Consider the following 15,541-nt stretch of genomic DNA (forward strand, 5'->3'; position numbering starts at 1 on the left):
TAAAATTATAAAATTATCTTACTTTTATTAAAATTTTATGAGTTGAAGAATTTAATACAACTTGCATGTATTTATTGATTAAGATTTATATATTTAAATATTTATAATTCATTTGTTAAAGGTGACGTCGGTGTCGAAATGAGTTCAAATTCGGTGTCGACATCAAATTCGGTGTCGACATCGGCGTAGGCATTGAAGTCGACGTCGATTTCGATGGAGCGGTGCGAGTCGAGCGGTGCGAGTCGAGCGACATGATCTAAAATAATGATTTTTAAAATTAATATAATAAAATAAAAATAATATTGAAATATAAATTTTTTACATCTTAAATCCGGGATAAAAAATTCTTTATTTCAGGAATAAAAAAAGATTAAAATTTATCCGTCTTTATCTTTTCCTCACTTACTCTCAATCATAATTTTAAATTTCCCTTTTCCTTTTTATGCTTCTCTCCTCTTCCGCACCTCCTCTCAAACAGTAGATAAAGAATCGTTTTTAAAATTCTTTTTCTTAAATGGATAGAGCATTAATCTTGATTGACTGCCCGACGAAGCTGATTTGACCGATTTAATTCGATTTCTAACATAGAATTTGGCGATAACTGGTTAATCAATTAACCGTGACGGTAAGTCGATGGGGAAGTGACCGGTTACGTGTCGCGGTCCGACATTTGGCGAGCAAAAAAGTCAAACACTTTGGTTTGAGTATTTGCGTCGTCAGGATCATCTTGCTTGCGTCCAAAACTTTGCCTGTCCCAATTAAGACAGATTTATTATAATGTGCTAAGAATTCTTGCTAGATGCAAATTCTTCTTCCAATCTTTAACCTAACCCTATAAATTGATCCTATATTTTATCTTATTCATATAATATAAAGACAGACTAAAGAAGCACACAGTATAATCACTTTTTATTACTGCATAGTTGGCCGTAGACAAGTCCTTAATAAATTATACCATTTGTATTAAAATAAAAATATTTAAAATAATCCCAAATTAATTAAATGAGGTTTCAAGAAAATAAATATGATGCAAAATTAACTAAAGGCAGTTTTCAAGTGATGTCTAGCGGGCCTTTCCCAAATCTCCATCCCATTCCAAACTCTGGTTATAGAATTCAATGAATGATTGAATCACAGTCAAAATTATTAAATATCTAAATCAAATAGATAAATTTTAAAATTATTAAATTATATATTCAATTTTATTTTTATCCCTCAGTATTTACTCACGTCTTTCCTAATAAATTGCAATCGATTGAAACATAGTTCGGCATAATTTTGTTCCGAATCAATTGTTACGCTATAACAATCGATTATAAAATTCAATTCATCTTAAAAAAAATACTAATCCTAATATAACATATGAAAATGATATTTGAGAATATAAATATAATAGAACTAAACTTATACATAGGACATGATTTTATATTATTCCGAGCTCTCTAGTCTATCAATTAATTTTGATTAAAATGGACCTAAAGAACTTAGAATGATATAAAATTAAGTCTAATGTACTCGTCTAGTTCTCTTAATTATATTCATATTTTGAAATATCATTTTCATATGTCATATTGAGATCAATTTTAATAGAACATGAACTATTTTTTTAATTAATTATTACAATGTAGCAATCAATTCGGACATATTCATGTTCAAAGAAGTATTGCTCTGAGTGTGACCCATAAAAATGATATTTGAGAGCATAGATATAATAGGAGAACTAGACTAAAACATAAAATCTGATTTTATGTCTATTTTGACAGAAATTGGATAATAGATCTTGAGAGTTCTAAATGTTATGAAATCATATCCTGTGTTCGTCTAATTCTTTTTATTATATTCATTCCTTCAAGTATCATTTTCATACGCTATATATGCTATATTGAGAGCATCAATATTTTAAACATGAATCAATTTTTTTTTAATCGATTGATGTAGTGTAACAATTAATTTGGGATATTATTGTGCTAATAAACAGTATCCAAATTGATTGCCACACTTGGGAGGAGTAAAATTGAAATTATGTGATTTGAATTTTGACAATTTTAATTACATGATTTAATAATTTATAGTACAAAATCCCATACCATATTATTCAGAGGGGGAAAAAGAGAAATACTCTTTCTTTCATGTGATGATTTGCTTAGTTTTTTTATTTATCTTTGTATAAATGAATATACGGTTGATTATGTGAGAGGTCTAAATTTGTTAAATCATTATAGCAACAAGTGATTACACTCTCCTACATCCTTCATAACCGGTCTCTATTATAACAAAAGATAAAATTCGTCATCCAACGATTTCACACGATCAACCTCACCTAGCGGTTCGTCTCTAAAAAAAAAAAGAAAGAAGATTATATACAGCTGATCGTCAAATTTACTAAAAGATTAGAGAGATTTTTTCTCTAAAGACAGTGGATTGATTTTGAGTTTACTAAATCAAATATAAGGGAAAGTGAGGAGTAATTGTCCATGGGTCCACCCAACCCTACCCATTATCCAATCCCACTTCAAAGGTTCCTCGCAGCGGGCCCCATCTCGTTCAGCCGACAATAACCTGCGACTGCGACGACGACCCATCCGGTGTTGATACATGGTCGACCTTAACCAACTCCGTTATCCAGGCCGGATCGGGTGGGCCACATTAGGAGACCAAATGGGAAAGTCGGTACGTCTAGCACCTTTCATTTCCCAACCAACAATCCCATGGGCGTACAGTAATAGAGAACAGCGTTCTCCACCGATGTAATGGAAAAAGGGAACATCCTCTTGCAGGGAAAATGTCTCGTCCCTGTTCGGGTTCGCACAGCGTTTGCGCGGAGTGTTGCTGGATTCTTTGACCACAAAATTACGGGACATACGTGTCGGAAGAAGAATGGACCTGGGCGTGATCCTGATAATCTTGGTTTCTCCGCCAAGCATCTTCCGAGTGGAATCGGTTTGGGATCTAACGTCGAGGGCGTCGAAATAAGTCGAGGAAGGGAGAAGGTTCGGTACGACGGCAATGGCGGCGGCGGCGTCATCTCTGGTATCACAGTTCATGGGGCTTCGACGCGAGGCACCCCCTTCCACCGCGCTCTTCGTCCAGACTGTCCAGTTCAAGCTCCGCCACTCCTCCACCCGCTGCCCTAACGGACGAGTCATTGCCATGGCCGGCACCGGAAAGGTCAAGAACATTCATTTCTTTACCTTCCCTATTTTTCTAATTTTGTAGACGGGAGAACGTAGAAAATATGATTCTTGTCGAAGATCCATTGGAGGACAGATCTTGCCGATGCTAGATTTGCGTTTGCAAGAACAAAAAAAAAACATTTCTATACATTGTTCTCTGGCTTCAATCTAAACTCAGTTCAGGATTGGGTAAAACGACAATTAACAATTCTAATGAATGTTTTGTATGTTTATAAAGCTGCTTTGATATATTTTAACTTTTTACTAAATCCATATATTCGGTTATTTAATAAATCATTTCTGTCAAGGGAAAAATTAGATTTCCTACTTCTCAAGAAACTCTAGGTAGCCCCTTTACCTTTATATAAATATTATTGATGAATAGGAAGATTATAATAAAACCCTTACCTATTACATATTTGCATAATACTTCATGACACTCTTTCTCAAGTTGATTCAAATATAGATCATATTGTTACATATATATTCAATTGATACAACCTATCATACTCATGTGGAGGAAAGATACGAGAAATCCATGGAATGATGCACACAAGGTTAATTCTCGGAATGGACTCAAGAGGTCCCTGAAATGACACACACAGAAAGTAGAGAACAAATCTGTCTTGAAATGTCTTATGGCATAATGCTTTTAGAGAGAAGAGGATTTTTCATCTTGAAAAGTCTACAGAATGACATACGCTCGTTAACTAACATGTGAGAAAGTCCCAATACCTTGATACATCGATGGATCGGTTTTCTTCCTCCACAGCCTCGCCTATTAGCATGTCTTCACCTCTTCAATGGGGCCTCTGAGTGTATCAAACTTGACACCCACTAGCTTCCGGGTACATGGTTGCTTGACATAGAACAAACTCTACCTCACTGCCTTGTCCTTCTCTTTGAAACCCAATATCAACACCCTATTGTGTCATTGGTGCTGCTTGTTGCTTTCACCAATCACCATCCACATGGATGTTGCTTCCACAACTTCCACCTGCATGTATTCTCCTCCCACTGTTAGAAAGCTTATGTTTCTAGTTCGGTCTACTCTTTTGACTTTTGTCCTCCCATTAGGTTCAGTGCACCAGCTCTTCTTCTTCCTCTTTCCCCTCCTCCTCCTCCTCCTCGAAGTGGTTGGGTCCTTCTCTTCTTCCTCCACCTCCTCTCATGTTTTCCCCTCCTCCTCCTCCCCCTTTCCCCTTTTCCTCATTCAACACATCTCTAGCACTGACACAATACTCTCTCAAGCTCGTTGGGGATCGAAACCTCGACTTTGCTCAATATTTTAAGCATTGTTTGTGACTTTAAACCATTCTAAAATGTCAAAGCACTCCTTTTTTTTCCTGTATGTAATTTAGCAACAAGTTTTGAGGGTATCATTAGTTTAGTTGGTACTTGAATCATTTTTCCATGTTTCTGTAAGTTGAGGTTTTAGCTTTTATAATCTTATTTCATCACAGACTGTTGTAGCAAAAGCTATTTTTAGAAGATGAAAATGGACTATTATGTCTCTATTTCTTTGTTTGTTTTCTCTTTTAAATTTTGTGTCTCTAGTATTGTTTTACAAACAAACCCTTGATTTTCTCTTTATTCTGCATTCTTTCTGATATGTATCTCTTCACGTGCCTTGCAGTTCTTCGTAGGGGGGAATTGGAAATGTGTAAGTCTAACTTCCTATATTTTCATTTTTTTTTCTTGTTTTCCATTTCTTGCAACTAATGGCAACAATTTACTTTAATAATACTTGCCACTTAAATTCATTTTTCTTCCAATCAACTAAAATGGTAGGCTGGGAGAAGAGATAATCACTTATATAATTATGTGTTTGTCTCAAGAATGGCTAACATCCAAGACATATACAATTTGAATCAGTTGCATGTGTAAACTACCAACTTAAATCTGTACCATAATTTTCCCAACCATCCAATTGATCCATCATGTCCATATCTTCAATGGAATGTTATTCCTAGAACACTGTTTTCAAGAATGACATTCTGTGGAGAAAACAAATCACATTTGGATGTCATGATTGGAACATGCTAACCTATGATCACTTGGGAATTTTTATTTAAATCTAGGTTTTTTTTATCTCAAGGTATTAATAAAGTTACTAAAAAGAGGTTTCAAGCGGTAGAGCTATTGCCTAGTGCCTAGGCCCCTACGCACGGTCAATATTAAAATAATATTAAGATAGTAAAGAGAATTATATTAAATTAAGAATTACTAATATATATATATATATATATATAACAAGTGTATCCTCAATCAAATAAAACAAGTTTGCAACAAATAAACAAGTCATAATAAGCCCTAAATACAACAATAATTAAGCATTTCGTATTTCACATTACAACTAAGAGAAATAGTCACAAAATCATGAAACAAAGTTTCGAGTTGCTAAGATTAAATAATGGAAATTTAGAAAAATAATAACAACAACAACCAAGCTTTATTCCACCAGGTGGGGTCGGCTATATGAATCCTTTTACGTCATTGAGCTTTATCTCCTACTATATCATCATCTATACTTAAATAAATTTTAGCTTGCTTTATTGTTGTTAATCAAGTCTTTTTTGGTCTTCCTCTTCCTCGTTTGATATACGTGTTTGTCATAATTTCACATCGCCTAACTGGAGCATTTATTGGTCGTCTCAGTGCATGCCCGTATCATCTTAAACGTGTCTCTCGGAGTTTTCCTTCAATAGATACAACTTCGACTTTCTCTCTAATGCTCTCATTTCTTATTTTGTTCATCTTCATATGCCCACACATCCATCTTAACATCCTCATCTCTACAACTCTCATCTTCTGCTCATGTGCTCGAGTCATAGCCCAACAGTTAGCTCCATATAACATAGCAGGTCTAACTGCGATTTTATAGAACTTTCCTTTAAGTTTTAGAAGTACTTTACGGTCACATAAAATATTCGGCGTTCTCTTCCATTTCAACCATCCTGCTTATATTCTATGTAAGACATCTCTCTCAATCCCTCCTTCGTTTTGCAAAAATAATCCTAAATATTTAAAGCTTTCGGTTCCGGGCAACTCGTCCTCTCCTATCTTAACAATTGTCTCATTACTTATAATATTGCTAAACTTAAATTCCATATATTCTGTTTTCAATCTACTAAACCTAAAACCTTTTCCTTCTAAGGTTTCCCGCCAAGATTCTAGTTTAGCATTTACTCCTTCACGTGTTTTATCTACCAAAACAATATCATCTGCAAACAATATGCACTACTGTGTCTTGAATGTGCGCAGTGAGTTCGTTCATAATTAGTGTAAAAAGATAGGGACTTAGAGCTGATCCTTGATATAATCCTATCTTTATTGAAAATGCTTCAGTTACTCCGCCTGAAGTCTTTATTCTGGTTATTACATCTTCTTACATACCCTTAATTAGCTCAATATATGTTATGCTAACACCTTTCTTTTCTAGAATTCTCCATATAATTTCTCTTGACACTCTATCATAAGCTTTTTCTAAGTCAATAAATACCATGTGTAAATCTTATTTTTGCTCCCGATATTTTTCAATTAATTATCTAAGAAGATGTATAACTTCTATTGTCGACCTTTCAAGCATGAACCCAAATTGATTTTCGGTCATTCTTCTTCCTTAATCTTTTTTTATTACTTTTTTCCAAAGTTTCATGGTATGACTTATTAGTTTAATACCCCTTAGTTTGTACAATTTTGTACATCTTCCTTGTTCTTATATAAGGGAACTAGAGTACTTATCCTCCATTGATCAGACATTTTTTTTTTCATTTTTAATATCATGTTAAATAATTTTGTAAGTCATTCAATACCTTGTTTCTTTAGGCATTTCCATACCTCTATCGGAATATCATCTGGTCCAGCGGTTTTTCCATTGTGCATCCCATTTAAAGTTTGTTCTACTTCTGAAGTTTAAATTCTACGATAAAAACTGAAATTTCTATGCTCATTTGACTTACTTAAATTACCTAAGTTAAGTTAGTCACGTGAACCTTCATTAAAAAGTTGATGAAAACACCTCTTCCACCGCTCTTTTATTTCTTCATCGTTTACTAATACCCTATTACATTCATCTTTAATACATTTTATTTGGATAAGATCTCTTGTTTTTCTTTCTCTCACTTTAGCAATTCTATAAATATCTCTTTCCCCTTCTTTTGTATCCAATATTTAGAAAAATAAGAGACAAGAAAAAGGCTAAACACACCTAGGGAAGAAAGAATAAAAAAGAAGGAAAGATGATTAGAAAATAGTAGAAAATTAATGTTGATCATTGACTTCAGGAGAACAAGTGGGGATGAAGTTTGCATGAGGTGGGAGACTTGAACGAACATGGTGTGTTAGGTGACTAATATGAGAAATATGGTTACTTTCCAATCAAATGAACCAATAACTTAAAAAAAAATACTCAAAACTTTTCCTTGGACCCATTCGGACCACCTAGGTGGTTTGCATAGACCACTTTTTAAAAGAGTCACCTAACAGGAACCCCACCTAGCAAATAAGCCAAGTGATTCCTTACTGAAATTGCTTAAATGAGCCCTTAGGCAGTCGTCTTTTAAAACAACGGTATTCATAGTCATGGGAAAGAAAAACTTCATTTTTTTTGTTTAGGAAAAAGTGTTCCATCATTTAATTTAAATCATAGGTCCACAGTCTAGAGAGAATTCCATATGGTGATGCAGAATGGAGATATAGGGTTATTTGATTTCTCGGTTAAATATGTAATACAGGTTCATTGGATATTTGGATGTAAGATTGAGATCAAGTCCTATGTACCAATGGCATTTATCCTGACTCTTACTTGTGCTCTTTAGTTCTAGTACTCTCTTTTTCAGTTCTTCATGTGCTTATGATTGTATTTTCTAAGGTAAATTACTCTTAGTCATATATATCTAAGTGGTTCACTTCTTCTTCTTTTCTAGAACGGGACAATGGATTCTGTTACCAAACTTGTTGCTGATCTGAATGATGCTAAGTTGGAAAATGATGTAGGTAAGTTTAGTAAATCGCTGGGTTGCATACTCTTCAGGTGGAAATATCTGTTGTTTAGCATGAACTGCTACGAACTAATATAATTACATGCCATGTCATTTGCATTGATAATTTGTCCAATTATGCAACCTGTTCCCTGATTCAGAAAACTTCAGCTACCTTGTAAATGAATTATTTCTGACAAACTGTCACATCTTTAAATGTGTTTTTAATCTCTTGAGCATGGTAATAATGCAGATGTTGTTGTAGCACCTCCATATATCTATCTCGATAAGGTCAAGCAATCATTGACTGATCTCATTGAAATATCTGCTCAGAATTCTTGGGTTGGGAAAGGTGGAGCCTTTACTGGTGAAATCAGGTAAAAATACTGATTTTACTTCAAAATTACTTCTTTCACTAGGATAACACTCTAATTTGAAACATGTTTTTTTTTCAAATGTTGAAACGTTTTTGTCTTTCTTACAGAAGAAATTATAATGAATATCATAAGACACATACCATGCCAATTTCAGGATGAACTATGGATTATGTACAATCATTACATTTTGTTAAAAGTTGACGGACTGACCACTAATTTCCTTTTGAGTTGTTTAGATATTTGGTCACAGGTTGACTTTAAAATGGCATGGAAGTAAGTCGTGTATTCAAATCTTGCCAGCATTATCAGTCCATATGTTGATCATAGGCTAGTCGAGTCCAATCCATGTGCCCACATGGGGAGGAGCATTAAAAGTATGTGTATAGAGTGGTCTTTGTTTTACACCTCAAGCTTTTGGAGTAAGCAGTATGCATAATAAGTTGAAAGGAAACAATTGACTTTGGTTGCTTATAGTTGCATTTATATATATGTTTCCTTGAAACTCAAAGCCATCAAGGATATGTTTACTTGATCCACAACCTTGCCTCTTTCCACTTTTTTCTCACTAAAACTAATTTTTTCCTTTATGCATAGAGATGTAGCATGACCTCTCAGATCTTCAGGCCATTGAGAGACTTGGATTTATTATCTATTTTCTTTTAGCAAAGAGGCACATAGATTTTTCCACAAGAACATCACCATGCTTCAATGAGCTTCAAGAATAAAGAAACTTTACATTTATTGTTTTGTGATCCATGTAATAACAAACTACTATAGCCCCTCCATAGTTGGTTTGTTTGCTGATTCCAGTGGTCAGTTCTAGGTGCACAGACACAAAAACTAATTATTAGGTGAAGCTTCTGTCCTTAAGGATGTGTGCGAGTGATTAAACATTGACAAATTTATCCATTCTAAACTTCTCAACTTACAGCAGCACTAGCCTTTTTTCTCTTCTGTGCTATCTACTATTAAATTTCTTTAATTACAGAGTACAGACTGCTATAAGATTAGTATATGTTTCTTATCTTAGGCAAATTTCACTGCAAAAGTGTCTTTTGAATACGCATTAGTTTTCATCGTAGAGCCAAGTGATAAGGAACTTGCTACTTCAATCACTGAAAGCATATGCTTTCTAGAGTGTTTTCTTTGCTTAACAACGGTATCTATAAGCACAAAGTTTAAGTACTCCAAATTTCTGACAATAGAATTAACTTTTGTTCTACTATTAGGAGTGTGAAACATATAATATTATTGTTAATGTTAATTTGTGCTATACAGTGCAGAGCAATTGATAGATTTAGGGTGCAAGTGGGTTATTCTAGGTCATTCTGAGCGCAGGCATATTATTGGGGAGGATGACCAGGTAAGGTTCCAAGGTTTATTATGTTTTTCTAATCTTTTTTGTATATTTCCTAAAGATTAAGAATCTAACACTTCCTCTTTCCATGGTTTGATGTCTTGGGCAAATATGTACAGAAGTTTAACTATGTGGGTAGAGAATTGGATGTAAATAGATAATAGTTGAAGGGCTTTGATATTATTTTCTCTTTTTGCAGAGAGACTTAGACTTTGGTTCCAATGAAGGGAGAAAACAGCTAAGGAAAGAAAAAAAGAAAGTAGGTAGCAAAAAATAGGAAAATAATTGTAAAATATTTTTCATCTTTTCTTCGATGGAAGAAAAAATGAGGAAAAAATTTAAAACTTCATTTGTCAAAGATAAAAAAAGAAGAAAACATAAATAAAAAAATAGGTTTGAAAAGTTATTTTTAAAGATTTTTTAAGCTCATATCTGAGCTTCATTGCATGTGAAAATGAGATTTTGCCCAAATAGGCCGGAAGTAATATAGAGGACACCTAGGGAAAGATTTCTCCAGCTTTTCCTTCCCTTCCCTTCAGGTTTTCTGCCAAAAGAAATAAAGTCGAAGTGCAACAGGGAATATCTTTCTATCACTTTATTTTTTCCTATTTACTTTCCTTTATGAGAAACATGCCTGTAGGGCCTAACAAATGAGTTTTACACATCTTTTCTTCCCTAATGATTATACATCTTAACGAGGTCTTTTTTCTTCCAGTTTATTGGAAAGAAAGCTGCATATGCATTGAGTCAAAATCTTAAGGTGATTGCTTGTATAGGAGAGAAGCTTGAAGAGAGAGAAGCTGGAAAGACATTTGATGTCTGTTTCCAGCAACTGAAAGCTTTTGCAGGTCTCAATATAGTCCACTCTTAAAAAATAGAATTTACTTGTCGTTTATGGTCGAAATAAACAGAAGACACCCTTGGATTATTATATCTAACGCATATTATAAATGTTCACAGATAGCATTTCGGATTGGACTAATGTTGTTATTGCTTATGAGCCTGTATGGGCTATTGGCACTGGGAAAGTAGCCACACCCCAGCAAGCTCAAGAAGTACATGCAGCTGTACGTGATTGGCTCAAGAAGCATGTCTCAGCTGAGGTTGCTTCTTTCACACGAATCATCTATGGAGGTAACCTTGTAAAGCATTGGAATAGTCTAAATAGTTTCCATAAAATTGTAGTTCTCTTAGAAAAAAGGAATCTAGCCGTGGTTTGTTTTTCATTTAACCAAAATTAACTGAAAGTCCCTTGCATCTATACGGAAACTGTACTGTTTCTTTAATCTGATGTGAATATCAATATTGAAGGGTTATGTGGATTAGGATTATATGTTTCTTAAATAAAACATTTCCTTCGTTTTTAGTGTAGTCCAATGTTGACTGTAAGTCATAATACTCCAAAAGAAGTTACAAAATTTGTGGTTAATTTAAACAGAAATATGTATCACCTCATCTTACATATTCGTTTGCATTTTATTCCATTTTGCTTATTGAATCAAATTGTTGTTTGCTTCGAGTTGTGCTTCCTGCAATTAATAGCATATGAAGTTCTTGAATAATATTGATCATCTTTGACAAGACATTGGTCATTATCAAGCTCTTTTTTTTTTTGTTTGGTTTTTGGTATTGTCTAAGTCAATCAGTTTGGCCTCACCTTATTTGCAGAGGAAGAGGGAGGATGGCCTTGACCATCAAGTGTCTTCCTTTATAGAATTTCAGGCATATACACATAGAATATTAATGAGATTTAGAACTTTATTATGCCTTTGCATCAACCAAGGTATGATGTGCTAGTAGCCGTTCGTGATTTACTTCCTCCGTGTTGGCCCTGGGATGGGTTGACGGGAGCGCTGGGGGCGAGCGTATTCGTCTTTTTTGCCACCATATTATGAAATTTATGAAATCAACCAGTTTTTGTCTTTGTATAACAACTAGATTTGTCAGTTGGTGTCGGACCATAGATATTTTCTCTTTACAGCAATGCTTTTCTACTCATTTACATTATGCGACAATTCTCTGGAGTCATTTTCAGATGCTGTATAGCTGTAAATCCCTTTTCTCACTTAGCAAGTAAACATTTTTAAGAGACTTTTTTTTGTTCATTTGACCCTCATCTAATTCATAAAGTTAAAAGGAAACTGGATCATCGACCATTTCAGGTTCTGTGAACGGAAGCAATTGTGCAGAGCTTGCTAAACAAGAAGACATCGATGGATTTCTTGTTGGAGGTGCCTCTCTTAAGGTACTAACAATCAAGTCTTCCTGTTTTCTTGTCACAATTTGCAGTATTATGTATCTTCTGATTGATTTTTCAATCTTTATGGTAAAAGTTATGTGAATAAATGTTGAACCTAGTCGTCGACTTGTTTTTATAGGGTCCAGAGTTCGCCACCATTGTCAACTCAGTGACTTCAAAAAAAGTTGCTGCCTGACAATTTCTCTTTTAAGTTTGAAGAACGAATCTCCAAATCTAGGAGGCAGCTTGACCGAGATACTCAGTATTTTGTGTCGATCCATGTCTTGTTCGATGACACCAGGCTTCCCTGAATTTCTGCCGATGTTCATATTTCAGCAGACTTCTATGAATAAATGGAGTTCTAGTTCCGATTAAAGTCCATTTTGTTCTGTTGTTTATTTTCTCTCGTGCTTGGGGAAAAGAAGAGAGTTGAGTTGGCTGTTCAAACATTGGAGAGCCTCAAATGGATTGTATGAACTGTAATTTTTTTTGTCATATCCAATTGAGTGGATGTTCTGTAACCCTATAACTGTTGTAAGAGTTGATAGAAGGCCATTTACGTATAAAAATCCACTTGGAACTCCAAACCATATGCTTTGCTTCCAGTAATGGACGGGAGATCGGTGCAGTCCCGTTGCCAACAGACGCGGTCTTGGCAGCGTAACCAACTCCTGCCCCTTCATCTCTTCACTCTAAAGGCTCTCTTCTCTTCTCATTCCATTTCCTTTTTTTCCTTTATGATATCGGAGACGGATCGCGTATTCCAGTCGGTAAAGAATGAGAACGATGGGCGCATTCTTCACCCGCGCGTCCTGTAAGCAATTCCCGCCTTAAAGTCGTTTGCTTGATTGTCGCAATGACGGTAAATCTTACTCTATGCCATTTGTTACTTGCAGGATGGTCTTTGGATATGCTTGCCCCGCTTACGAGTGCTACAAGGCAGTAGAAATTAACAGGCTGGAGATCGAGCAATTGCGTTTCTGGTGTCAATACTGGTCAGTTATTGCCTCGTCACCGAGCACCGTTGAATATAAATATAAAAAAAAAAAATCTATTTTTGAGTTAATTCGTTTCTTTTTGACAGGATATTGGTTGCTATACTATCTGTGTTAGAGAGAGTTGGTGATGCCTTTATTTCTTGGTAAAGAATAATCCAACTGTGTTTCCAAGGTTCACTATGTTCTCCTTCCTCTAATTTTGTTGGATTGTACTATTCTTCTGAAGGTTCCCAATGCACAATGAAGCAAAACTAGCGTTTTATATATACTTATGGTATCCTAAAACAAAGGTACTTCATTTCTCCTTGATTTGTTTTGGTTGTCAGCTTTCTTTGTGTTGGTGTCTTAGTAGTTTCAGTTGTAACAGGGAACAACATACATTTATCAAAACTTACTTCAACCATTTATTGAAAAGCATGAAACTGAGATAGATCGTAATTTGCTCGAGTTCAAAACTAGAACTGGGGGTGTGATGTTACAGGTTTGGCAGAAGACCGCAAAGTATGGCCAGACGAGGTTCTTTGAAATCTTGCAGGATCTGGCTTCACGGTATCAATCACCACAAAAACATACTGTTCTGGTATGTCTTTAGTTGAACAAATTGCAGGGGTTTTATGCCTTCCTATGCTACCTTCCTTAACCAATGAACTAAAGAATCACGCGGGATTAATAATTCTTGGTAATCTGCAATTTTGTAGATGAAAGTTTACCAGGTTCTACTCTACTTTGATTATGAGTATGTAAATTTATATTAAAAAGATGTATTCAGTGTTTCTTTTTTCATTCCACTTGTGGAAATAAAATCCATGTTATGATATGACATGGGAGTAATTTGTTTTCTTTTTTTCCAAAAAAAAGGAGAAATGTATATGCACATAACTAGCTATGATCAGGAACTAAACTTAGTGTTAGTTATCCAGCAGAATTGTTTGTATTGGTTTGATTGGTCTATCTGTCAAAATTGGTCTGCATCAGAAAATTCGATTTCTTCGGGGCATTCTTCCAAACCCTTATCACATCTTGGGGTTTTTCAACAGAAAGAGGAGATAGAGGATTTGGCTCCTCTGATGTCCCTGCAAACAGCAATAGAGAGGACGCTTATACATCGCAACCGTCTCGTCACTTTACACCAAGACATATTTTCTCTTCTTATGCCAAGAGAAACAGCAGCGGTCCTAGTCCAGGAATCCTCCAATCTTTCTTGTAATCTAGAGCAAGACCACGTAGAGACTACAAGCCCATGAACCTTTGTACCTCGGTCCATGGACTCTACTCTAAATTATGAGATAGAAAATGATTCCTAACTGGACTACATTCAGTACCTCTCTACTTTAGCCCAACCAACCAAATGGGATGTTTACCCAGAATCTGATCCAGAAGAACAATGGACCAATCCTTTCGCAGACGAAGGTGGTGGGAGAGAACAAGAAGTTCTTGTGGCAAATTGTGAGATGGAATACCCATGTCTCAGAAGGCTAGTTGAAGAGACCATCCAGCCTACAGAACAAATATACTCCACTAGCATAGTAATATCTCCATATCGACCACCCACTGACATTGCAATGGGGCCACCTGGATATCCTCTAGTTAGAATTGAGATTTGAATATTCTTGTAGAAATTCCCAATAGTCATCATTATTTCTGGGATGACATATATCATTTGGCTACCATGGATCAGGTGAACCTCCATAGTTGTCAAGATCGTCTGGTCTCCTTGTGGATCAATGATGTTGTCAAACTCCCAATCATACAAAAAGTATTGCGCTGAGGCAAATGTTTCTTGTTCCTTGTCCAGTCTCATAAACATTTTTTACAAGCCACCGAAATAAATCGTAAAAGTACTCGTGTTGTTGAACACCGGTAGCTGATCTTCACAGGTCGCTCCTCCCTAATGAAGGTCATGCTCCTCTTGAGAACTCAATCATGACTCATAGCATGGCCGCTTCATCAGTGGGCCCAGGTCCTTGCGTAATTGTACTTCGCGTCGCGTTCGCAACACGGCCGCTTTGTCAATGAGCTCAAGCTGGTAATCATACCTTACACTGCATTTGTAACACGACCGCTCCACCAGTGCGCTCAAGCCCACAGATAATTCATATTGCATTTCATGCTTTTCTATCAAACAAAGTATAAATATGCTACCGCTGTACCAAGTCCCGGGGCTGCTAATACTTCGTGAAAGCATTGCTTGAAGATTCTATTCCTACATACCGGTAATAGAGATCGTCCAGATATAAATTTAAAGTGCCCAATTGATATGGCATATTCTATATACTGAAGTACCTCATTTCACAAAAACTTGTGGTTCATATATCTGTAAAAACACACTCTCACATGGTGTAGTCGAGTCAGTAACCCTATGATAGAGATATTTGGAAGACATATTTGTAATTATCACACCGATATCATTAATTT

General features: G+C 35.5%; 2 protein-coding genes across 3 annotated transcripts; both read left to right on the forward strand.

The window, feature by feature from the left end:
- Positions 1-2,898: 2,898 nt before the first annotated feature.
- On the forward strand, positions 2,899-12,718 carry LOC122038144 (triosephosphate isomerase, chloroplastic-like). The gene is made up of 9 exons (XM_042597759.1): positions 2,899-3,168; positions 4,810-4,836; positions 8,102-8,171; positions 8,409-8,532; positions 9,811-9,895; positions 10,605-10,737; positions 10,850-11,023; positions 12,052-12,134; positions 12,268-12,718. Exons 1-9 carry the CDS (start codon positions 3,007-3,009, stop codon positions 12,322-12,324), a joined length of 915 nt encoding a protein of 304 aa, XP_042453693.1. The 5' UTR covers positions 2,899-3,006; the 3' UTR covers positions 12,325-12,718.
- Positions 12,719-12,736: 18 nt separating this feature from the next.
- LOC122038145 (putative HVA22-like protein g) lies at positions 12,737-14,015 on the forward strand. Of its 2 annotated transcripts, none has more exons than XM_042597760.1 (5): positions 12,737-12,942; positions 13,025-13,123; positions 13,213-13,269; positions 13,353-13,416; positions 13,494-14,015. In XM_042597760.1, exons 1-5 carry the CDS (start codon positions 12,737-12,739, stop codon positions 13,716-13,718), a joined length of 651 nt encoding a protein of 216 aa, XP_042453694.1. In that variant the 3' UTR covers positions 13,719-14,015. The 2 variants fall into 2 exon arrangements, with proteins under 2 accessions (XP_042453694.1, XP_042453695.1); XM_042597761.1 differs by having other exon boundaries at positions 13,608-14,015.
- Positions 14,016-15,541: the final 1,526 nt, after the last annotated feature.

This window comes from Zingiber officinale, chromosome 1A (genome assembly GCF_018446385.1).
Source record: "Zingiber officinale cultivar Zhangliang chromosome 1A, Zo_v1.1, whole genome shotgun sequence".
Classification (NCBI taxonomy): domain Eukaryota; kingdom Viridiplantae; phylum Streptophyta; class Magnoliopsida; order Zingiberales; family Zingiberaceae; genus Zingiber; species Zingiber officinale.

Excerpts from the sequence above, each read along its gene's own strand:
- LOC122038145 (XM_042597760.1), top strand. The coding sequence starts at position 12,737 with ATGGACGGGAGATCGGTGCAGTCCCGTTGCCAACAGACGCGGTCTTGG. Across the intron at positions 13,124-13,212 it reads CGTTTCTGGTGTCAATACTG|GATATTGGTTGCTATACTAT; the intron begins GTCAGTTATTGC and ends TCTTTTTGACAG. Across the intron at positions 13,270-13,352 it reads GGTGATGCCTTTATTTCTTG|GTTCCCAATGCACAATGAAG; the intron begins GTAAAGAATAAT and ends ATTCTTCTGAAG.
- LOC122038144 (XM_042597759.1), top strand. The coding sequence starts at position 3,007 with ATGGCGGCGGCGGCGTCATCTCTGGTATCACAGTTCATGGGGCTTCGA. Across the intron at positions 4,837-8,101 it reads TAGGGGGGAATTGGAAATGT|AACGGGACAATGGATTCTGT; the intron begins GTAAGTCTAACT and ends CTTCTTTTCTAG. Across the intron at positions 9,896-10,604 it reads TTATTGGGGAGGATGACCAG|TTTATTGGAAAGAAAGCTGC; the intron begins GTAAGGTTCCAA and ends TTTTTCTTCCAG.